The sequence below is a fragment of the Hyla sarda genome, chromosome 1 (genome assembly GCF_029499605.1).
Source record: "Hyla sarda isolate aHylSar1 chromosome 1, aHylSar1.hap1, whole genome shotgun sequence".
NCBI classification, from domain to species: Eukaryota; Metazoa; Chordata; class Amphibia; order Anura; family Hylidae; genus Hyla; species Hyla sarda.
Window position 1 is genome coordinate 610,135,183 of NC_079189.1, and position 25,878 is coordinate 610,161,060.

The 25,878-nt window shown below is 41.8% G+C and overlaps 1 protein-coding gene across 8 annotated transcripts in view; it reads right to left on the bottom strand.

Annotated features, from left to right (window-relative positions):
• LOC130297722 (gastrula zinc finger protein XlCGF26.1-like) overlaps positions 1-25,878 on the bottom strand; it is a 100,006-nt gene that overhangs the window by 10,297 nt on the left and 63,831 nt on the right. For 7 of the 8 annotated variants that reach the window (XM_056550529.1, XM_056550514.1, XM_056550547.1 and 4 more), the window contains 2 exons: positions 14,899-15,397; positions 12,569-14,080 (listed from right to left, as the gene is read on the bottom strand). In XM_056550529.1, coding sequence (XP_056406504.1) covers positions 12,684-14,080; positions 14,899-15,397 — 1,896 coding nt within the window. In that variant the 3' untranslated portion in view covers positions 12,569-12,683. Of the gene's footprint in view, positions 1-12,568; positions 14,081-14,898; positions 15,398-25,878 lie in introns of those variants that run through there. The other variant, XM_056550558.1, reaches the window with a different exon arrangement.

The window sequence follows — 25,878 nt, forward strand, 5'->3', positions numbered from 1 at the left end:
CTAAGGCTATAAAAACTTGTAAACTCCAATTGTTAGCTTAAACTTTAAACATGACTATGGGATTCTACTAGGGAAACCATGTTTTATAATAAATGCCCCTTCCTGGATCCTCCCACTACCCTATCTTCAGCAGCAGATCAGCACACAAAAAGGAGAAGGCAGCAGCTTCTGCCCAACTACCTCTCTCTGCTAGAAGAGCTTAGAAGAACTTGGTGGAACAGCTTCTTGGATTCAACTGGTTGAACTTGATGGACGTATGTCTTTTTTCAAAGTTCTAACTATGTAACTATGTAACTGTAAGTGCTTCTATTTATTTTAAAACCTACATGCCTGCTTGTCTGTATGAGGGAAGACGTGTACATGTTTCTGGAAGAAACTGCATAGCTATCCCTGCTTGTCTGTATGAAGGAAGACATGTGTACGTTTCCGAAATAAACTGTCTATCCTAGGATTGTAAGTGTGGTGCAGGAATGTATGAATGTTTATGTATGGTGCAGATTGTTTATATGCTCCGAGTACTTAAATTAATACAGAGAAGTCGGAAGTACAAAAATCGGCTGAGTCGGAACATTTATCTACCGACTCCACATCCCTGCAAACAACAGGGAATTTGTTTAACTGACCTCAGACAGTTTTATTGTCAGATTAAGGTACAGAACATAAAATATAACAAACTAACTAAACAGCAGGAAACCTCAGTGACCAAGTGCCGCCTAATACCGGCACCAAACAATATAGCAAAGTCCATACCTCTTGTAGTGCTCTCACAGGATCCATGCAGATCGAGAGAGAGAGCGGTGTCTGCATTCTCAGCTTTATATCAGAACAGGACACCTGAAAAGGGATCACATGACAGCCCAAAACCAGGACTGTCCGGATGGAGTGGGGTCCTACCCTTCTCTCCCCACTCCAGCAACACAGGCCCTAAAAAAAACAGGTTTTATACAAACCCCAAATTGCAGAGACGAATGCAGAGACCTCTGCTGAACATTTCCCTGGTTGTTTTAAACTACAGAAGTGAGGAACCTCGGGCACAAATAGACCCCGTCCACTACTTCTCCAGACACTCTGTCACTATATATATGTACACACACACACACATGTATACTTACATATATAAACACACACATACATATACACACACACATACATATATACAGACACACATATATATCTATGTACACACACACACATATATATATCTACATACCTCCTTAGTCACAGCAGTACAGGAAGTGTACTAACAGGACCTGCGATGATGTCACAGTCAGGTGATCAGTCACATGGAGGAGGAGTCACATGATCAGGGGCTGCTGCTCTCGGCTCATCTGCTCAGTGTAGAGATCAATGATGTCAGAGGACGGTGACTGTAGGTGTCTATGTGGATAAGAAGATGTATGGACACCGACAATAACAGGACAAAATACACTAAATGTCTGTATTATAGTATATACATGTATTATAGTATTATAGTATATACATGTATTATAGTATTATAGTATATACGTGTATTATAGTATTATAGCATATACATGTATTATAGTATATACATGTATTATAGTATTATAGTATATACATGTATTATAGTATTATAGTATATACATGTATTATAGTATTATAGTATATACATGTATTATAGTATTATAGTATATACATGTATTATAGTATTATAGTATATACATGTATTATAGTGTTATAGTGTATACATGTATTATAGTATTATAGTATATACATGTATTATAGTATTATAGTATATACATGTATTATAGTATTATAGCATATACATGTATTATAGTATTATATCATATACATGTATTATTGTATTATAGTATATACATGTATAATAGTATTATAGTATATACATGTATTATAGTATTATAGTATATACATGTATTATAGTATTATAGTATATACATGTATTATAGTATTATAGTATATACATGTATTATAGTATTATAGTATATACATGTATTATAGTGTTATAGTATATACATGTATTATAGTGTTATAGTGTATACATGTATTATAGTGTTATAGTGTATACATGTATTATAGTATTATAGTGTATACATGTATTATAGTATTATAGTATATACATGTATTATAGTATTATAGTATATACATGTATAATAGTATTATAGTATATACATGTATAATAGTATTATAGTATATACATGTATAATAGTATTATAGTATATACATGTATAATAGTATTATAGTATATACATGTATTATAGTATTATAGTATATACATGTATTATAGTATTATAGTATATACATGTATTATAGTATTATAGTATATACATGTATTATAGTATTATAGTATATACATGTATTATAGTATTATAGTATATACATGTATTATAGTATTATAGTATATACATGTATTATAGTGTTATAGTGTATACATGTATTATAGTGTTATAGTGTATACATGTATTATAGTGTTATAGTGTATACATGTATTATAGTATTATAGTATATACATGTATTATAGTATTATAGTATATACATGTATTATAGTATTATAGTATATACATGTATTATAGTATTATATCATATACATGTATTATAGTATTATAGTATATACATGTATTATAGTATATACATGTATTATAGTATTATAGTACATACATGTATTATAGTAGTATAGCATATACATGTATTATAGTATTATAGTATATACATGTATTATAGTATATACATGTATTATAGTATTATAGTATATACATGTATTCTAGTATTATAGCATATACATGTATTATAGTATTATAGCATATACATGTATTATAGTATTATAGTATATACATGTATTATAGTATATACATGTATTATAGTATTATAGTATATACATGTATTATAGTATTATAGTACATACATGTATTATAGTATTATAGTATATACATGTATTATAGCATATACATGTATTATAGTATTATAGTATATACATGTATTATAGTATATACATGTATTATAGTATTATAGTATATACATGTATTCTAGTATTATAGCATATACATGTATTATAGTATTATAGCATATGCATGTATTATAGTATATACATGTATTATAGTATTATAGTATATACATGTATTCTAGTATTATAGTATATACATGTATTATAGTATTATAGTATATACATGTATTATAGTATTATAGTATATACATGTATTATAGTATTATAGCATATACATGTATTATAGCATGTACATGTATTATAGTATTATAGTATATACATGTATTATAGTATTATAGTATATACACATGTAATATAGTATTATAGGATATACATGTATTATAGTATATACATGTATTATAGTATTATAGTATATACATGTATTATAGTATTATAGTATATACATGTATTATAGTATTATAGTATATACATGTATTATAGTATTATAGTATATACATGTATTATAGTATTATAGTATATACATGTATTATAGTATTATAGTATATACATGTATTATAGTATTATAGCATATACATGTATTATAGTATTATAACATAAACATGTATTATAGTATTATAGAATATACATGTATTATAGTATTATAGAATATACATGTATTATAGTATTATAGTATATACATGTATAATAGTATTATAGTATATACATGTATTATAGTATTATAGTATATACATGTATTATAGTATTATAGTATATACATGTATTATAGTATTATAGTATATACATGTATTATATTGTATATGTCAGAGGACGGTGACTGTAGGTGTCTATGTGGATAAGAAGATGTATGGACACCGACAATAACAGGACAAAATACACTAAATGTCTGTATTATAATATATACATGTATTATAGTATTATAGTATATACATGTATTATAGTATATACATGTATTATAGTATTATAGTATATACATGTATTATAGAATTATAGTTGTTATGCCGAGCGCTCCGGGTCCCCGCTCCTCCCCTGAGCGCTCGCAGCATCCTCTCATTCGCAGCGCCCCGGTCAGACCTGCTGACCGGGTGCGCTGCAATATCACTCCCAGCTGGGATGCGATTCGCGACGCGGGAGGCGCCCGCTCGCGATGCGCATCCCGGCTCCCGTACCTGACTCATTCCCCGTATGTCTTGTCCCGGCGCGCGCGGCCCCGCTCCTTAGGGCGCGCGTGCGCCGGGTCTCTGCAATTTAAAGGGCCACTGCGCCACTGATTGGCGCAGCAGGCCTAATCAGTGTGTTCACCTGTGCACTCCCTACTTATACATCACTTCCCCTGCACTCCCTCGCCGGATCTTGTTGCCATTGTGCCAGTGAAAGCGCTTCCTTGTGTGTTCCTAGCCTGTGTTCCAGACCTCCTGCCGTTGCCCCTGACTACGATCCTTGCAGCCTGCCCTGACCTTCTGCTACGTCCGACCTTGCTCTTGTCTACTCCCTTGTACCACGCTTATCTTCAGCAGTCAGAGAGGTTGAGCCGTTGCTGGTGGATACGACCTGGTTGCTACCGCCGCTGCAAGACCATCCCGCTTTGCGGCGGGCTCTGGTGAATACCAGTAGCAACTTAGAACCGGTCCACCAACACGGTCCACGCCAATCCCTCTCTGGCACAGAGGATCCACCTCCAGCCAGCCGAATCATGACAGTAGATCCGGCCATGGATCCCGCTGAAGTCCCACTGCCAGTTGTCGCCGACCTCACCACGGTGGTCGCCCAACAGTCGCAACAGATAGCGCAACAAGGCCACCAGCTGTCTCAACTGACCGTGATGCTACAGCAGCTATTACCACAGCTCCAGCAATCATCTCCTCCGCCAGCTCCTGCACCTCCTCCGCAGCGAGTGGCCGCTTCCAGCCTCCGATTATCCTTGCCGGATAAATTTGATGGGGACTCTAAGTTTTGCCGTGGCTTTCTTTCGCAATGTTCCCTGCACTTGGAGATGATGTCGGACCAGTTTCCTACTGAAAGGTCTAAGGTGGCTTTCGTAGTCAGCCTTCTGTCTGGGAAAGCCCTGTCATGGGCCACACCGCTCTGGGACCACAATGACCCTGTCACTGCCTCTGTACACTCCTTCTTCACGGAGATTCGAAGTGTCTTTGAGGAACCTGCCCGAGCCTCTTCTGCTGAGACTGCCCTGCTGAACCTGGTCCAGGGTAATTCTTCTGTTGGCGAGTTCGCCATCCAATTCCGTACTCTTGCCTCCGAATTATCCTGGAATAACGAGGCCCTCTGCGCGACCTTTAAAAAAGGCCTATCCAGTAACATTAAAGATGTGCTGGCCGCACGAGAAATTCCTGCTAACCTGCATGAACTTATTCATCTTGCCACCCGCATTGACATGCGTTTTTCCGAAAGGCGTCAGGAGCTCCGCCAGGATATGGACTTTGTTCGCACGAGGCGGTTTGTCTCCCCGGCTCCTCTCTCCTCTGGTCCTCTGCAATCCGTTCCTGTGCCTCCCGCCGTGGAGGCTATGCAAGTTGACTGGTCTCGCTTGACACCTCAAGAGAGGACACGACGCCGCATGGAGAATCTTTGCCTGTACTGTGCCGGTACCGAACATTTCTTGAAGGATTGTCCTATCCGTCCTCCCCGCCTGGAAAAACGTACGCTGACTCCGCACAAAGGTGAGACAGCTCTTGATGTGAACTCTGCTTCTCCACGTCTTACTGTGCCTGTGCGGATTTCTTCTTCTACCTTCTCCTTCTCTGCTATGGCCTTCTTGGATTCCGGATCAGCAGGAAATTTTATTTTGGCCTCTCTCATCAACACGTTCAACATCCCGGTGACCAGTCTCGCCAGACCCCTCTACATCAATTCTGTTAACAATGAAAGATTGGACTGTATCGTGCGTTACCGCACGGAACCCCTCCTAATGTGCATCGGACCCCATCACGAAAAAATTGAATTTTTGGTCCTCTCCAACTGCACTTCAGAAATTCTTCTTGGATTACCGTGGCTTCAACGCCACTCCCCAACCCTTGATTGGTCCACAGGAGAAATCAAGAACTGGGGTACTTCTTGTCACAAGGACTGTCTTAAACCGGTTCCCAGTACTCACAGTCGTGACCCTGTGGTTCCCCCGGTATCTGGTCTTCCTAAGGCTTATCTGGACTATGCTGATGTTTTTTGCAAAAAGCAAGCAGAGACTTTACCTCCTCACAGGCCTTATGACTGTCCTATTGACCTCCTCCCGGGTACTACTCCACCCCGGGGCAGAATCTATCCTCTGTCTGCTCCAGAGACTCAAGCCATGTCGGAGTACATCCAGGAGAATTTAAAAAAGGGGTTTATCCGCAAGTCCTCCTCTCCTGCCGGAGCTGGATTTTTTTTTGTGTCCAAAAAAGATGGCTCCCTACGCCCTTGCATTGATTACCGCGGACTTAATAAAATCACGGTAAAAAAACGCTACCCCTTACCTCTTATCTCGGAACTCTTTGATCGCCTACAAGGCGCCCACATCTTTACCAAACTGGACTTAAGAGGTGCTTATAATCTCATCCGCATAAGGGAGGGGGACGAATGGAAGACTGCATTTAACACCAGAGATGGACACTTTGAGTATCTGGTCATGCCCTTTGGCCTGTGCAACGCCCCTGCCGTCTTCCAAGACTTTGTTAATGACATTTTTCGTGATCTCCTATATTCCTGTGTTGTGGTTTATCTGGACGATATTCTGATTTTTTCTGCCAACTTAGAAGAACACCCCCAGCATGTCCGCATGGTTCTTCAGAGACTTCGGGACAATCAACTTTATGCCAAAATGGAGAAATGTCTCTTTGAATGTCAATCTCTTCCTTTCCTAGGATACTTGGTCTCTGGCCAGGGACTACAAATGGACCCAGATAAACTTTCTGCCGTCTTAGATTGGCCACGCCCCTCCGGACTCCGTGCTATCCAACGTTTTTTGGGGTTCGCCAATTATTACAGACAATTCATTCCACACTTCTCCACTATTGTGGCCCCTATTGTGGCTTTAACCAAGAAAAATGCCAATCCTAAGTCCTGGTCTCCCCAAGCGGAAGACGCATTTAAACATCTCAAGTCTGCCTTTTCTTCTGCTCCCGTGCTCTCCAGACCTGACCCATCTAAACCCTTTCTATTGGAGGTAGATGCCTCCTCTGTGGGAGCTGGAGCTGTCCTTCTACAAAAAAATTCTTCCGGGCATGCTGTTACTTGTGGGTTTTTTTCTAGGACCTTCTCTCCGGCGGAGAGAAACTACTCCATTGGTGATCGAGAACTACTGGCCATTAAATTGGCGCTTGAGGAATGGAGGCACCTGCTGGAGGGATCAAAATTTCCAGTTATCATATACACTGATCACAAGAATCTCTCCTATCTCCAGTCTGCCCAACGACTGAACCCTCGCCAGGCTAGGTGGTCGTTGTTCTTTGCCCGTTTTAACTTTGAAATCCATTTTCGCCCTGCTGACAAGAACATTAGGGCCGATGCCCTCTCTCGTTCTTCTGATGCCTCTGAAGTAGAGGTCTCTCCGCAACACATCATTCCTCCGGACTGTCTGATCTCCACTTCTCCAGCTTCCATCAGGCAAACTCCTTCAGGGAAGACCTTCGTTTCTCCACGCCAGCGTCTCGGGATTCTCAAATGGGGACACTCCTCCCACCTCGCAGGCCATGCGGGCATCAAAAAATCCTTGCAACTCATCTCTGGATTTTATTGGTGGGCGACTCTGGAGACTGATGTTGTTGATTTCGTGCGGGCCTGTACTGTCTGTGCCCGGGATAAGACTCCTCGCCAGAAGCCTGCTGGTCTTCTTCATCCTCTGCCTGTTCCTGAACAGCCTTGGTCACAGATTGGTATGGACTTTATTATGGACTTGCCCTCATCCCGTGGCAACACAGTTGTTTGGGTGGTCGTTGATCGATTTTCCAAGATGGCCCATTTTATTCCTCTTCCTGGTCTTCCTTCAGCGCCTCAGTTGGCAAAGCAATTTTTTGTACACATTTTTCGCCTTCACGGTTTGCCCACGCATGTCGTCTCGGATAGAGGCGTCCAATTCGTGTCTAAATTCTGGAGGGCCCTCTGTAAACAGCTCAAGATCAAATTAAACTTCTCTTCTTCTTATCATCCCCAATCCAATGGGCAAGTAGAAAGAATTAATCAGGTCCTGGGTGACTATTTACGGCATTTTGTTTCCTCCCGCCAGGATGACTGGGCAGATCTTCTACCATGGGCCGAATTCTCATACAACTTCAGAGTCTCCGAATCTTCTGCTAAATCCCCATTTTTCGTGGTGTACGGCCGTCACCCTCTTCCTCCCCTCCCTACTCCCTTGCCCTCTGGTTTGCCCGCTGTGGATGAAGTGACTCATGATCTTTCCACCATATGGAAAGAAACCCAAAATTCTCTTTTACAGGCTTCATCCCGGATGAAAAGATTTGCTGATAAAAAAAGAAGAACTTCCCCCATTTTTGCTCCCGGAGACAAGGTATGGCTCTCCGCTAAATATGTCCGCTTTCGTGTCCCCAGTTACAAACTGGGACCACGCTATCTTGGTCCTTTCAAAATCTTGTGCCAGATTAACCCTGTCTCTTACAAACTCCTTCTTCCTCCTTCTCTCCGTATTCCCAATGCCTTCCATGTCTCTCTCCTTAAACCACTCATCATTAACCACTTCTCTCCCAAAGTTGTTTCTCCCACTCCTGTTTCCGGTTCACCTGACGTCTTCTCCGTGAAGGAGATTCTGGCCTCCAAGACTGTCAGAGGTAAAAGATTTTTTTTAGTGGGTTGGGAAAACTGTGGCCCAGAGGAGAGATCCTGGGAACCTGAGGACAACATCCTAGACAAAAGTCTTATTCTCTGGTTCTCAGGCCCCAAGAAGAGGGGGAGACCCAAGGGGGGGGGTACTGTTACGCCGAGCGCTCCGGGTCCCCGCTCCTCCCCGGAGCGCTCCCAGCATCCTCTCATTCGCAGCGCCCGGTCAGACCTGCTGACCGGGTGCGCTGCAATATCACTCCCAGCCGGGATGCGATTCGCGATGCGGGAGGCGCCCGCTCGCGATGCGCATCCCGGCTCCCGTACCTGACCCGTTCCCCGTCTGTCTTGTCCCGGCGCGCGCGGCCCCGCTCCTTAGGGCCCGCACGCGCCGGGTCTCTGCAATTTAAAGGGCCACTGCGCCACTGATTGGCGCAGCAGGCTTAATCAGTATGTTCACCTGTGCACTCCCTACTTATACCTCACTTCCCCTGCACTCCCTCGCCGGATCTTGTTGCCATTGTGCCAGTGAAAGCGTTCCCTTGTGTGTTCCTAGCCTGTGTTCCAGACCTCCTGCCGTTGCCCCTGACTACGATCCTTGCGGCCTGCCCTGACCTTCTGCTACGTCCGACCTTGCTCTTGTCTACTCCCTTGTACCGCGCTCTGGCACAGAGGATCCACCTCCAGCTAGCCAAATCGTGACAATTCCCTGATGAACCCTATTCATTTGCTAAGGGAGAAACGCGTTAGAAAGGGAGCACGAGATGCCTCAATAAATTTATTTTATTCATATTGTATTTCTAATGAAATATTGATATCTTCCTAACCCTGTAAACACTTATTGTTCAGTGAGGGCAAGGGTTTAGACAAGGTAGGGTCTTCTAAGGAGTAGGGGTTCACCTGTATCCTATACCCCGTCCCTTCCTGATCCGTGATCTGTGCACATTGTCGGATCAAGAGACATAATTCTGTATTGTCAGTGAACCCTTTTATGTTTATATGTTTTCAATAAAGATTTAAATTTTATTATTTAGGCCTAATCAATGATTTTGAGAGTGTTGGTCACCTACAAACAAGCAACATTTCTGGCTGTCAGACCTTTAACTTCTTCTTTAAGAGTCTCCTTTGTCCTCCACCCATTACCTGCATTAATGGCTCCTGTTTGAACTTGTTATCAGTATAAAAGACACCTATCCACAACCTCAAACAGTCACACTCCAAACTCCAGTATGGCCAAGACCAAAGAGCTGTCGGAGGACACCAGAAACAAAATTGTAGACCTGCACCAGGCTGGGAAGACTGAATCTGCAATAGGCAAGCAGCTTAGTGTGAAGAAATCAACTGTGGGAGCAATTATTAGAAAATGGAAGACATACAAGACCACTGATAATCTCCCTCGATCTGGGGCTCCACGCAAGATCTCACCCCATGGTGTCAAAATGATCACACGAACGGGGAGCAAAAATCCCAGAACCACACAGGGGACCTAGTAAATGACCTGCAGAGAGCTGGGACCAAAGTAACAAAGGCTACCATCAGTAACACACTATGCCACCAGGGACTCAAATCATGCAGTGCCAGATGTGTCCCCCTGCTTAAACCAGCATATCGATGATCCAGAAGGCTATTGGGAGAATGTCATATGGTCAGATGAAACAAAAGAAGAACTTTTTGGTGAAAACTCAACTCGTTGTGTTTGGAGGAGAAAGAATGCTGAGTTGCATCCAAAGAACACCATACCTACTGTGAAGCATGGGGGTGGAAACATCATGCTTTGGGGCTGTTTTTCAGCAAAGTGACCGGGAAGACTGATCCGTGTAAAGGAAAGAATAAATGGGGCAATGTATCGTGAGATTTTGAGTGAAAACCTCCTTCCATCAGCAAGGGCAATGAAGATGAAACGTGGCTGGTTCTTTCAGCATGACAATGATCCCAAACACACTGCCCAGACAATGAAGTAGTGGCTTCGTAAGAAGCATTTCAAGGTCCTGGAGTGGCCTAGCCAGTCTTCAGATGTCAACCCCACAGAAAACATTTGGAGGGAGTCCATGTTGCCCAGTGGCAGCCCCAAAACATCACTGCTCTAGAGGAGATCTGCATGGAGGAATGGGCCAAAATACCAGCAACAGTGTGTGAAAACCTTGTGAAGCCTTACAGAAAACGTCTGATCTCTGTCATTGCCAACAAAGGGGATATAACAAAGTATTGAGATGAACTTTTGTTATTGACCAAATACTTATTTTCCACCATAATTTGCAAATAAATTCTTTAAAAATCAGACAGTGATTTTATGATTTTTTTCTCATTATGTCTCTCATAGTTGAGGTTATACCTATGAATCTAATTACAGCCTCTCTCATCTTTTTAAGTGGGAGAACTTGCCAATTGGTGGCTGACTAAATACTTTTTTTGCCTTTTTTTTTTGCATATTTTTCTAATACATTCTATTGTTGTTATCTGTATATATGTTATTCATGTGTTACTGTCCCCTTAAGAGAGGAGCTGTGTAAACCCCATGTGACCCTGCCTGCCAATGGGAACCCCTAAATTCTCACTCATATAGTGTAGTGGGGTGGAGCTGCCCAAGTCCAGCGCTAGTCACTGTTGAGTCTAGACCACTCTGAGCAACAGTATGGTTAAGGTGTGTAAGCCTTAAGGGAAGGCCCAAATCAAATCTACTTAATCCGGTCATTTTTCAAGGATCACCCGTAAGGTGGAATTTCATGCCCCGGCCAAGAAGGCTACAATACCTTGACAGAACCCTACCTACCAGGATTCATCTACCCATTTTACAAGTCAGTATCAATCCATTTGGTGAAAGCACCATAAGTCCCAGTAAGGCAACAGGACTCCCAAGGGGTTATGCTGCATCCTCTCGCCCAATACCAAATGTCTGTCTGTGTAATACCATCTGCACCCAGCTCAGTAAAGACAGTTAATCCGTAACCTGACGTCGGTGTGTTCCTTTACTCCCTGTGTCTGGCCCAGGAGAAGCTGTCTTCAACCTGGGACTGTGTATAGGATAACGGTGCCCTGGCATCACGAAGTGATAAGGTATTTCTCCTAACACCCTGTGGCTACCACGTGCAGATGGCTGTGGATTGCAAGGATACTTACCTTCAAGGGAAGGTGAGAAGTGCCCAGCTCAGTGAAAGCTTTGACAACGTCCTGCTCTGCCACGGACCTGCCTTACTTTTAGCAGCCCAACCCCCCCCCCCCAGCATCATAATAAGAATTTCCGTGAATATACGTACTAGATACAGTTACAATAAAAAGTCGGTGAACTCTCTGAGAGACCTGGATTTGTGTCTGATGTGCAGAGGTTTACTCCATGTGCTCAATAAAAGACAGAAAGAAACATCCAAGATATAAAGACACAAAGAAGTCACCATAGAAACCATAAAGAGGTAACTGAGCCGTCACTTCTCTCCCACAATCCTGGGGCCGCTCATTGTTATATGTACAAACTACTGGAAACTACAGGCCCTGCTGCTGTGTGCACCGACACCTAGAGAATCCCAGGAGCAGAGTTCCTGCTTAACACGCTGTCAGTATCCTACACTGCTCACCATTTCTATTAATATGTGAGATGGCTCCGCCCCCTCTGTCTATACCCACCTTCTATTTCCTTAGGACTATGCTCCCCTATACGCATAACAAGTGACCCCTCCCCCGAGGAGCCTCATCCACCCAATCCCCATATCAGCAGCTGTGTGCGCTGGAAGATCTTATCTCATATATTCCTTACTTCTTATATATCCTTGTACAGTTATTGTTAGAACCACAAACATTAACCCTTACTTACCCTGTTCCTCCATCCGACCTGTGTAATATGGAGGCAGTAATGACAGATGATAATGATGACATAACTGGATAGGTGACTCAGTTCTAAAAGAAAACTTTTATTAACAATTGGGAACAAGTTTGGAGATGCAGTATATGATATATGTATAAATGTCAGATATCCTATGTACATGGTTAATATATAGATGTGTTAACTGCATCATTTATTGCTCTCAATTGGCTTCTCTCCTGTGTGAATTCTTGTATGTCTGATAAGATGTGATTTCTCAGTAAAACATTTCTCACATTCTGAACATGAAAATGGCTTCTCCCCTGTGTGAGCCTTTTGATGTTTAACAAGATGTGATTTCTGAGTAAAATATTTTCCACATTCTGAACATGAAAATGGCTTCACTCCTGTGTGAATTCTTAGATGTCTGATAAGCACTGATTTCTGAGTAAAATATTTACCACATTCTGGACACAAAAATGGCTTATCTCCTGTGTGAACTCTTTGATGTCTGATAAGTATTGATTTCTGAGTAAACAATTTCCCACATTCTGAACATGAAAATGGCTTCTCTCCTGTGTGAGTTATTTGATGTTTAACAAGATTTGATTTCTGAGTAAAACATTTTCCACATTCTGAACATGAAAATGAATCATCGCCTAAGTGCGTTTTTTGGTGTTTCATGAGAACAGATTTTAGAGTAAAACATTTTCCACATTCTGAACATGAAAATGGCTTCTCTCCTGTGTGAGTTCTTTGATGTTCAACAAGAATTGAATTCAGAGTAAAACATTTTCCACATTCTGAACATGAAAATGGCTTCTCTTCTGTGTGACTAATTTGATGTTTCACAAGATCTGATTTCAGAGTAAAACATTTTCCACATTTTTCACATGGAAATTGCTTTTCTCCTGTGTGACTTTTCTTATGTATAACAAGCTGTGATTTATGGGTAAAACAATTTCCACATTCTGTACATGAAAATGGCTTCTCTCCTGTGTGAGTTCTTACATGTTCAACAAGAATTGAATTTAGAGTAAAACATTTTCCACATTCTGAACATAAAAATGGCTTCTCTCCTGTGTGAGTTCTTTGATGTTTAACAAGATTTGATTTCTGAGTGAAACATTTTCCACATTCCGAACATGAAAACGGCTTCTCTCCTGTGTGAGTTATTTGATGTTTAAGAAGATATGATTTCTCAGTAAAACATCTCCCACATTCTGAACATGAAAATGGCTTTTCTCCTGTGTGAATTCTCTGATGTTTAACAAGATCTGGTTTCCGAGTAAAACATTTTTCACATTCTGAACATGAAAATGGCTTCTCTCCTGTGTGAATTCTTTTATGTTTAACAAGATCTGATTTGTGAGTAAAACATTTCCCACATTCTGGACATGAAAATGGCTTCTCCTTATTTTGCTTAACAGACTGAGATGAATCTTTAGGTCGGACTTGTATAACAGGATGAGATGAGAGATCTCGGCTGTGAAGGGCAGAGGATGTAGCTGAGATAATGGAATGTTCTTCATATGTATCTTGTGTGATATCATCTGCTTTATAATCTGAAGATTTAAGATTCTCCTCTGATCTCCTGGTACAGTCATCTGCCAAGAAAAAAAACAGAATATATAATATTTGAGTAATAACTTTAACCCCTTAACGACCCAGGAAATTTTTAATTTAGCATTTTCATTTTTTCATGTCGGGCACATTTTTGCATTGTCCAGTGACTCAATGGGGCCGTCTTCTCTGATCGGAATCGTTCACTTTTCCTTTTTTTCTTTATCTGACCAAGACAGCCACGAAGACTTCTCCTGGCCAAAATTTGTTTCTGCAGAATCTGCTAATCCCCATCATTTTACGAGCTCCTAGTATGTATTGCCCCGCACAGTAATAGTTCCCTTTTTGACCACACATATAGTGGTTAGGCCCCCTTTGTGACCCCATATAGTATTTGGGCACCCAACACTGCCGCTATACAGAAGTAAGGCCCCATCAGTGCTCCCATATAGTAGTAAGGTCTTCAAACTTCCCTCATATAGTATTATTCCCTTATACAGTATAGTACTGCCCCATATAGTATTAGGCCTTAATACTGCCACATATAGATGTTAGGCCCCCTCGGTGCCCCCAAAGAGTAGTAGGCTCCCATACTGCCCAATATAGTAGCTCCAAGATAGAGCACCCCCCCCCCCCCCCCCCCCCCGTGGCTTTAACTTCTCTAAGCTTCCTGTCTGTACAGAGACACTGCCCACACTGGAAGTCCTGCCTGAAGTGACAGGACAGAGCCTGCTGAACGGAGAAACATACAGTAGGAAAGACCGACAGGACACAGAGCCTACAGAATTCTACACATAATTGTTGTTGCTGGTGACTGAGTAGAATCTGTAACTCTTCTCTGTATTTATTGGTTACTACTCACCTGGGTGGTTAACTGTAGGAATGTTCTCCATATACTGCTCATCACCGCTCACATCTGTCTCTTCTTCTTTTACTATTATGTTTAGAGCATTGATATCGATCAGATCATTCCCTGTAGGAATGTCCTCCATGTACTGCTCATCACCGCTCACATCTGTCTCTTCTTCTTTTACAATTATGTCTGGAGCATTAATATGGTTTAGATCATTTCCTGCAGGAATGTCCTCCTTATACTGCTCATCACCGCTCAAATCTGTCTCTTTTTTATCTTCCTTTGTGTCTGTAGAATTAATATAGATTGGATCTTCCACTGTAGGAATGTCCTCCATATACTGCTCATCACCACTCACATCTGCCTCTTCTTCTTTTTCCTTTATGTCTGTAGCATTAATATAGATCAGATCTTTCCCTGTAGGAATGTCCTCCTTATACTGCTCATCACCGCTCACATCTGTCGTTGGAGTATTAATATTGTTCATATTTTCAGCCTGGTTCATAAGCTGTGAAAAAAAAATATTGTAGAAGTCATTAGATAGTAGGAGAAGTCATGTGGAATGTTGTATGCAAGCAGAAAAGATAATTATCATGAAGACAAACAGTGAGGAGGAGTTATCTGAGCCACATTGACTCAATGTTCCCACCATGTTTCTAAAAAGGGGAAGTTACACAAAGGTCGGTGAACCAGGCACCAACTAATCTCTCAATGTCTAAAGTGCATAGGGGGAACAACCGAATATGGCACTTTTCATGTTTGCAGGACACTAAGGTCTCAAAAGGGGGCAAAGCGATAGTAGGGGTGATCAATAAGGGAATATTGAATGTTAGGGACTTGGAGTAGGAGGCCAGAAAAGTCTGGAGAAGGACGGAGCATTTTTTTGTAGGGGGGGGGGAAGGAACTTAGGGATCTTGAGGATGAGGATACAGATGGTCTGGAGGAGGAGGAGAACAGTGGGGACTTGGGGGAGGTTTAGTGGTTAGAAGGAGAACTTATGGGTCTGGGGAGGACAGAGGAGTCTGAAGGTAGAAGGAAAATATGGGTCTGGAAGATGACTAAGGGGTCTGGGTAGGACAGAGGAGTCTCAAGGTAGAAGGAAAATATGGGTCTTGAAGAGGACTAAGGGGTCTGGGGGGAGACAAAGGAGTCTAAAGGTAGAAGGGAAATATGGGTCTGGAAGAGGACTAAGGGGTCTGGAGGGACAGAGGAGTATGAAGGAGGACAATACAGAGATGCAGCCAAACTGAGAAGAAACAGTGTATGGTATCATTATTTTCAGGTGTCTGGTAGGGTTATAATGATTATTGTCTTCATATAGAGAATGTGAATCTGCTGACAAAGTGAGGAACCAAGCAGGAAACTCTGCAGAGGGAAGGTGTAGCTAGAAGAAGTCCTAGTGTCTGCACGAGATGAAGAAGAAGAAAAAAAAAAGAAAAGACCAAAGAGAAAACGTCACCTGTGAGTCACTGATACCATAGTCTGTTCTATCTGACTGTGCCCTATCAGCGATGTAGTCGCTTGTTAGTTCCGCAGTCATGAATAGTGAAACCACAGCTTTACCCAGCATTATCTTACCACAGCCATGATCCTACTGGGAGCTGTAGTTTTACATGGGAGCTTCTTTGGTGCTTTCCCCTTACTTGGAAATTGGTATATGTCACGATGCCGGCTGGCAGGTAGTGGATCCTCTGTGCCAGAGAGGGATTGGCGTGGACCGTGCTAGTGGATCGGTTCTAAGTCACTACTGGTTTTCACCAGAGCCCGCCGCAAAGCGGGATGGTCTTGCTGCGGCGGTAGTGACCAGGTCGTATCCACTAGCAACGGCTCAACCTCTCTGACTGCTGAAGATAGGCGCGGTACAAGGGAGTAGACAGAAGCAAGGTCGGACGTAGCAGAAGGTCGGGGCAGGCAGCAAGGATCGTAGTCAGGGGCAACGGCAGGAGGTCTGGAACACAGGCTAGGAACTAACAAGGAAACGCTTTCACTGGCACAATGGCAACAAGATCCGGCAAGGAAGTGCAGGGGAAGTGAGGTATTAATAGGGAAGTGCACAGGTGAAGATACTGATTGGAACCACTGCGCCAATCAGCGGCGCAGTGGCCCTTTAAATCGCAAAGACCCGGCGCGCGCGCGCCCTAGGGAGCGGGGCCGCGCGCGCCGGGACAGGACCGACGGAGAGCGAGTCAGGTACGGGAGCCGGGGTGCGCATCGCGAGCGGGCGCCACCCGCATCGCGAATCGCATTCCGGCTGGATGCGGTATCGCAGCGCCCCGGGTCAGTGGATCTGACCGGAGCGCTGCAGTGAAGAGAGTGTAGCGAGCGCTCCGGGGAGGAGCGGGGACCCGGAGCGCTCGGCGTAACAGTATATTTAATTGTTTTATAGTTAAAATAATTTCCCACGATGTGCTACACTGCAGGCGTCCATCACACCAAATAGGGGACCTGTTATAAATTTAAATCCCAACCCTGGGAACACCTATTAGTAAAAGGTCAATAGTAAGAAAGTAGAAAGTAGCTTTTATACAGGAAACTCACCATTGTGATCCAAACTCCTTCAATTTTGCATTGAAACAGTACCCAAAGATATATGCAGCTAATCAAGACAGGAAAAGGGGGGGTGTTGCCATACTGATTTCCTCTAAATGTCCCTTTCAGGTTGACACTACCTATCTAGATCCACATGGTAGATATATCATTCTTACCGGCCGTTTGTCTTCCTCACCTATGACACTTTGCAATCTATATGCACCCAACCATAGCCAAATTCCATTTTTAAGTAGAGTACTTAACAAGTTGTCCAGGTTGCCTCCAACAACATTTTTGATAGGAGGTGATTTTAACCTTCCCTTTTCCGCAAAATTAGACAGGACGTCGGTCAATCACCCAATACCCCCACAAAATACAATTCGCTTATCTCAATTATTTCGTAGGATTATAAGGAAACACCATATATATGACCTATGGCGTTCCCTTCAACCTAATGTTAAGGAATATACATTTTACTCCCATCCACATACAACACACTCGAGAATCGACATGTTCTTTGGGAATATCCTGGCCTATAGGTTAACCAAAACCTCAACAATACTCCCGATTACGTGGTCGGATCATGCACCGATCATGTTGGAATTAGCCGACCCTTCCATCCCAAGAAGAATTTGTCACTGGAGATTAAATGAATCTCTTCTGAAGAAAGCGGACAATAGGGATAGATTGGGGGCGTGCATTAAGGAATACTTTGAACAAAATATAGGGACGGTCTCATCTTGTTCGGTCTTATGGGAGGCCCATAAGACAGTAATAAGAGGTCAATGTATATCGTTGGCTTCCCAGCTCAAAAAAGACCTACTAAAGAATACAGTGGAACTAGAAAACAAATTAAAAGCTCTGGAGATTAGGTTACAGACATACCCCACAATCTCACTACTGCGTAAAATAACTAAGATACGTAATGAATTGAAGGATTTGGAGATGAATGTGGCGGAAAAACTGGTCTCCTACTCCAGGCACAAATATTATGCTAGGGCCAATAAACCACACACCCTGCTTGCCTCTCAACTGAATTCTCAGCCCTCACAATCTAGTCCCTTTGCAGTAAAAAATAATAGTGGTCACTTAGTCTATAGCCCTAGTTTTACGCTAAACTTTATAATTTACCTTCCTCCCTACCTCCCACAGCCGAGGAAAGAGATTCTCTTCTTCAAAATTATTTGGATAATTGTGGCTTACCGAGGATTAAGGAGTCTGACTTACAAATTTTAAATTCCCCGATCACCTTGGATGAAATCCATGATACAATTAAGCAGCTACCCAATGGTAAATCTCCTGGACCGGACGGCCTACCTTACTCTTATTACAAAACTTTTATCGAAGTTTTATCTCCACACATGCAAATTTTATTTAATTCATTTATGCTGAATGCAATTGTACCTTCCTCCATGCTAGGCTCATATATTACCGTACTGCCTAAATCAGATAAAGATCCAACAGACTGTGCAAATTACAGACCAATATCCCTGCTTAATTCGGATCTAAAGGTATTTACTAAACTATTGGCGAATCGTCTGAGGGTGGTTCTCCCTTCTTTAATCAACAGGGACCAGGTGGGTTTTAGGCAGGTGGGAGACAGTACGAGAAGGAATATGGATATAATAGATATGTTGAACAAGACCAACATGCCCGGGGTAATTATCAGCCTTGATGCTGAGAAAGCCTTTGACAGGCTAAGTTGGCCATTTTTAATGAATACTCTCCGCACATTTGGAATAAATGGTCCGTTCTTCTCGGCTGTCTCCAACCTATACACAACACCATCCGCCCAAGTAAGACTTAAACATGCAACATCAAAATACCTACCAATTTACAATGGGACGCGACAGGGATGCCCCCTCTCCCCTTTACTTTTTGTACTCAGCATTGAGCCCCTAGCAGCATATGTCCGTAGAAATGCTGATATTACAGGGGTTAAGTTGGGTTCCAAAGAATTTAAGATATCGTTGTATGCGGACGATGTTCTTCTAACATTGACCAAACCCCATACGTCGCTACCCAACCTTCTTAGGGTCATTGAAAAATATTCTAAAATGTCTGGTTATAAAATCAACTCAGATAAAACTGAAATACTGCCAATCAATATCTCACCTGGAGACTTGGAAATTTTTAAATCTAATTTTAATTATAGATGGCAAGAGAATACCTTGAAGTATCTCGGCATTAAACTCACACCGAACACTTCTCTTCTCTTTAAACATAATTTTCCTCCTTTGGTCCAGGAGATTAACACCTTATTGATCAAATGGAAGTCACTTCCTCTATCCCTCCTTGGAAGGGTTGCAGCAGTCAAGATGACAGTACTTCCCAAATTATTGTACATCATGGAAACTCTTCCAATTTTTATCTCTAAGGGGGCCCTAATGAAGTTTCAATCGATGTTACTTAAGTTCATTTGGAAGGGTGGGCGTCACAGGATCCCTATAGCAGTTTTAACTATGCCTAAAACATATGGAGGTCTGGCGTTTCCAGATGTATATAAATATTACTTAGCAGTACACTTAAGAAGGATTCCTTCTCTGACTGCAGTTAAACCGACCCATAAATGGTTGGAAATTGAAACGGAATGGATATCACCAGTCCATCCTAGCTCCTTAATCTGGACATGGCAGACACCCAAAATTCCTAAGAAAATACTCAAGTCTACTGCATTAACACTTAAGGTGTGGGAGGCAACCTGGTCAACATATGGACTTAAATCACCAAAGTCTCTATTTACCCCACTGATATCTAATCCCTCCTTCCCATCTAGTTACAGGAGTGATGTGGTCACACACTGGTTGTCAGCTAAACTCTTGTATTTGACGGATCTGATAGACCCGTTGAGACGTACATTAATCCCCTTCTCAGACTTGCAGTCCAAATATAATCTCCCAGATTCATCATACTCACTATATCAAGATGTGTGCACCCAACCGAACTCCCTTACTTCAGCTGCGACCCTTCCTCCTATGACACCCTTTGAGTCTTTATGTAAAAATTCCACATCGACTCGAGGGCTTATATCAGGCATTTACTCTCTGTTACTAATACCACAGGATATCGCTAAAATACGACACTCTTATATGGACAAGTGGGAGGCGTACCTGGGTAAGACTCTAACTATTGGACAATGGCAGACAATTTGGTCAAATGCAGCTAAATCTTCTTCTTGTATAAATTATAGGGAAAATCAATATAAAGTACTCACCTTTTGGTACCATACACCCGATCTATTGAATCACATTTTTCCCCAGGTTCCACCCTTATGCTGGAGGTGCCAACAAGCCAGGGGTACGCTTCCACATATTTTTTGGGATTGCCCTGCCCTGGCTGATTATTGGAATTTCATTGGAATCCTAGTGAGGCGTCTTTTGGGGATACATTTACCTTTAGATCCATCTATATTCCTTTTGAATATGTTCCCTAGAAACCTTAATAAAACACAGACTAGACTTTTATTACATATCCTGACTGCAGCCAAGTGTGTAATAGCTAGTTGGTGGAATGAGAGTACACCTCCACCTATAAATGTATTACTAGATAGGATTAGAGAAATGAAAAGAATGGAATATTTTTCAGCGTCATTAGAAGACTCATTGCCGAAATTTTATGAAATTTGGCGGCTGTGGGATGAATACGACACATAGCAAGAACACCATAGACAAAATAAAAAGTAATTAAAAAAATAAATAAAATAAAAAACTACCAAAAGGTTGAAGGGGATCATGCAGCTTGTCTTTTTAGTTTGTGTTTTTTAATTTTATCTATAACTACTTTTATTTCCTTTCGATTTACCCTTTTTTTTTCTTGATTATTTTTTTTTATTTTTATTTTATTTTTCATTTTCTTCTTTTCTATTTTTATTTTTCTTCTCTCTTTACTTAAAATGGAATATGTTCAGCAAGGCGGTTATACTGGTCATGTAGTTAAGCTAACTTGCCATGTGTAGAATGGTAAGCTTAATCTATTTTCTATCGACTTACTTAATTAGGTATAAAAAAAAAAAATTAATTAGAATTAAATAGCATGTATTGTATATTGAAGCATTGTGATAATGCTACTCATTGTTATTGTGATGTCATAACTTTGCTATATATATACATGACACTGATATGTTTTAATTTCAATTTTTGTCTTTATACCTTAGCTCTATTTTCCTTTGTTACCATTTTGTAAAATTGTAAAAACTACAAATAAACAGTTTTATAAAAAAAAAAAAGAAAGTAGAAAGTAACCCGCATTGAAAGGGGCCATTATCTTAAAGGGGTACTCCGGTGCTTTGACATCTTATCCCCTATCCAAAGGATAGGGGATAAGATGCCTGATCACGGGAGTCCCGCTGCTGGGGACCCCCGTGATCTTGCACGCGGCACCCCGTTTGTAATCACTCCCGAAGCGTGTTCGTTCCGGGTCTGATTACCGGCGACACAGGGCCGACGGGGTGTGACGTCACGCCTCCGCCCCCGTGTGACATCACGCTCTGCCCCTCAATGCAAGTCTATGGGAGGGGGCGTCATAGCTATCACGCTCCCTCCTATAGACTTGCATTGAGGGGCAGAGCGTTACGTCACACGGGGACGGAGGCGTGACATCACACGTCGCCGGCCCTGTGACCAACAGTAATCAGACCCGGAGCGAACACGCTCCGGGGACTGATTACAAACGGGGTGCCGCGTGCAAGATCACGGGGGTCCCCAGCGGCGGGACTCCCGCGATCAGGCATCTTATCCCCTATTCTTTGGATAGGGGATAAGATGTCTAAGCACCGGAGTACCCCCTTTAACTATAATATAATTTCACTGCAATCAGACCACAATCTATATATACTTTTACTCGTTCACATATACCATGCATACATCACCAATTTTATATATACCATGTATATGTCACCAGTGGGCATTTAATACCATCCATTTCAGGTATGTTCCATGTATGTCACATATGTATACTATGCATAAATCACTGTACCATATCTTCTTGGTATGCAAACACACATACCAAGTAGACCGATATGTCACATACATAACATTCATACTGTAATGCTACACAGGTGTGGACCCACTCTGCCGCAAATGACAACTGGTTAGGCAGGCAAACTGGGCAAACTGAAACTAAATATAGCATCAGACGCAGCAGAGAAGATTAGGTGTTTATTAGCAGATGCTGTGAGAACAAGCTAGCCAAGATGGCTACAGGTGCAGACTGGCTGGAACAAGCTGCTTGGTGACAGGAACACAGTTGACAGTCCAAGTTCATACAAAGGAGAGACAAGTCAGGTTCCAAGGGATGAGACAAAGGCAAGGTACAGAAAACAGGTGAAGGTCAGGAACACAGAATCAGCAGACAGACAGGCTTCAGAGACCTAGCAATGCAGAAAACAGAAACTTGCTGAGGCATCAGATGGAGCAGGTTTATACAGGGAGTGCCTGGCAGGGATTGGAGGGGGATAGATTTGTGATTACACTCTGTTTCTCTATAAGATTCAGGCAAAGCTCACGCACGGACCCTAGAGGACAGAGCAGGAACTGCAGTAGGAGACACTCCAGAGCAGGAAGACCAGTAGGCACAGCAGACACATGGCAAGGAAGATGTCACCTGACGCTGGTAAGAACCAGGACACATGGTACGTTGGTGATTAACAACCAGCAGCGTTACACAAACCATACATACTTTTATAATATATACCATGAACATGTCACCAACACCGAAACTGTGTACACGTTATCAACACATATACCAAGTAGAGGTCGCTAATACATACTTATTCTGTGTATACAGCACCAACACGTGTACGGGCATCACATGGGTCAGGGCACTCCTAACTTGTTGTAGATGTCTTGTGTGGTAACGCTGGGGAGTTGGTCACTGTTTCGGCTTATAGGGTCAGTCATGTGTTTCTGGCTTCAGGTTGTCAGGAATGTAATTTACTTTTAAAGTTTCTCATGTGCTTAGGTATGTCATGGTCTTCAGGCTAACCTGATATTCGGTAGGGCCACATAGCTCATTGTTCAGGTATCTCACGTCATTAGACAGTCACAATATTTTTAGTTACCTTTCAGCCAGGAATATCATGTTCTTAGGTATGTTACGCTAGTTAGGCTGCTAAGTTAGTATTATCATTTGTCATGTGCTACCTCTTTGCTTATATTTAGACTGTCACAATAGTTGCTATCATGAAACCAATGTACTTTGATTTTTCAGTCATGAAAGCACTGTTATAATTCTGATATATTCAGGTTTCTTACAGTTAGGCTGCCATGATGACACGTTTCATGCGTACAGGACTGTTTTGTCACTACATAACCAATACATACATTTACTGTGCTTACGCCACATAATTACTGATCGTGTCATGTATAAGTCACCTTTACATACATATATTTATATACTGTGTAAACATTACAAGGAAAATAAAAGTTCTGTCTTTCATCACAGCATTGATAATATATTTCTCTTGTACTCAGATCTGTTAGCTTTAGCCTGCCGTCATAGCGTTAGCATAATTTTTTATGCACTTTGGTTTATTATGCTTCTAGCGGTCACGGTAATGTTACATTTTCATCATCTATCCATTTAGGTCTGTGCATTATGCGGTCACATACCATTACTGGAGGTGTTTAGTGCTTGTTATTATTTTAGGCTGGAACATTACTTTAGGCTGGCGCTTCTTAGGTCTATCTTGTTAGGCTGTCACTTAGGTTTTTTATGTTGCTCGTCCGTTACGTTTCAGTTTGTCAGTAGCCGTACTGATAAGGTTCTCTAGCAGGTGGGTCACGTTTTAAGCATCTTATGACATTGTTTGTTGTCACATTTCTCAAGTTTTCAGGTCTATCATGTTGCAGGTGGTCTTGATAGGCTTAGTTACCTCATATATCAGGTCTGTCATAATTTCAGTCGATAAGGTTGGTCATGTCTGCAGGCAGTCACAGTTTTACTGTTGTGTTTCACGTGATCAGAACTGTCTTGTTCAGGTAGGTCCATTATCACTACTGTTACATTGCCTCAGCAATTCAGGCTGTTGCGGTTCACGCAGTCACATTAGTACGTCACTTTTAATTGTCACATGTGTCAGGCCGATCATACTTGTAGACAGTCAAATCTTGCTGTCTTTTCAGGTATTAAAGCTGGCCACATTCTCAGCTTCTTTCACGCATCATGTTCTATTAGGTTGCAGGTAAATGAAGCTGGTTACAGTTCAGGGAATTACAATGTCATACGATTAATGTTCACGTTGCCTTGCTGATGTGCTCAGACTGATATGTTAGCATCACTAATATGTTAGGGTAAATTACAACTATCCCACAGTCACACGATAAGATTGTTGATCAGTCACAGCTCAACCTCTTGGAGATCTACAGAGTCACATGTCCAAGCTTAGCTGTGTTAAGCTAGCTGCATTCGAGTTCTGACTTATTTCCTGAATACTGGCAGTCAGGATGGTCAAATTTTAAGTTTTGTACACAGTTTTCTATTACAATTTATCTAAAATATCAGTTTGGTTAAATTCAAAGTTGTCACTGCAGTCCCACAGCTTGATGAAAACAATGTCACGAACTGGGCTCGCGACAGACAGTAGTATTGATAGTATCATCTGTAGGTGTTTGTCATGATATTGTGTTCTGGGGGATTACAAAGACCTGTTAAGTCAACAGACAAGTTGGTAACGCATAGATCTTCCATGTCTACATGCAAACAGGTTGCACAAAAATCTGCCATAGTTTCAGAAAAAAAACATTACGCAAAGAACTGTTACATTTATTGGCAAATTGGCTGCACAAAGTCTTGTTACGTCTACAAGCATCCTTGGTTACAGAAAAAAAACTGTTACATCTATAAGTACTCTGGTTGCACAAAGACCTGTCACATATACAGGCAACGTTAGGTACTGAAAAACCTGTCATGTCTACAGGCACTGAAGCTACAAAAAGAACTGTCATGTTTACAGGCAATGTTGGTTACTGAAAAGACCTATCATGTCTGCAGACACTTTGGCTGTGAAAAAAACTGTCACAGGCAACATTGGTTTCAATAAGACTGGTGACTTCTACAGGCAATTGGCTGTGCAAAGACCTGTCACAGCTACAGGCAATGTGGTTTTGGATCGTTTTGTCACATCTACAAGCAAGGTGGCTATGCAAAAACCTGTCACGTCTCCGAACAAGCCGCTTATGCGAAGTCCTGTTACATCTACAGGCAGACTGGTTATATATAGTCCTGTCAAGTCTACAGGTAAGGTAGTCACTGGAGTCTTGTCAAGTTTACAGGCATATGGGCTGTCCAAGAGATCGTCATCACTGCAGGTAAGATGAAGAAATACATCTACATACTGAGAAAGTGGCAAGCAGTGTTTTAGTGGGCCCTCAATTATAGAATGTAATCAATGTCAGTAATTTGTATTATTTATGTTGTCGTTATTCATCTTTCAACCTAGTTTCAGGGTCATGTGTACAGAAG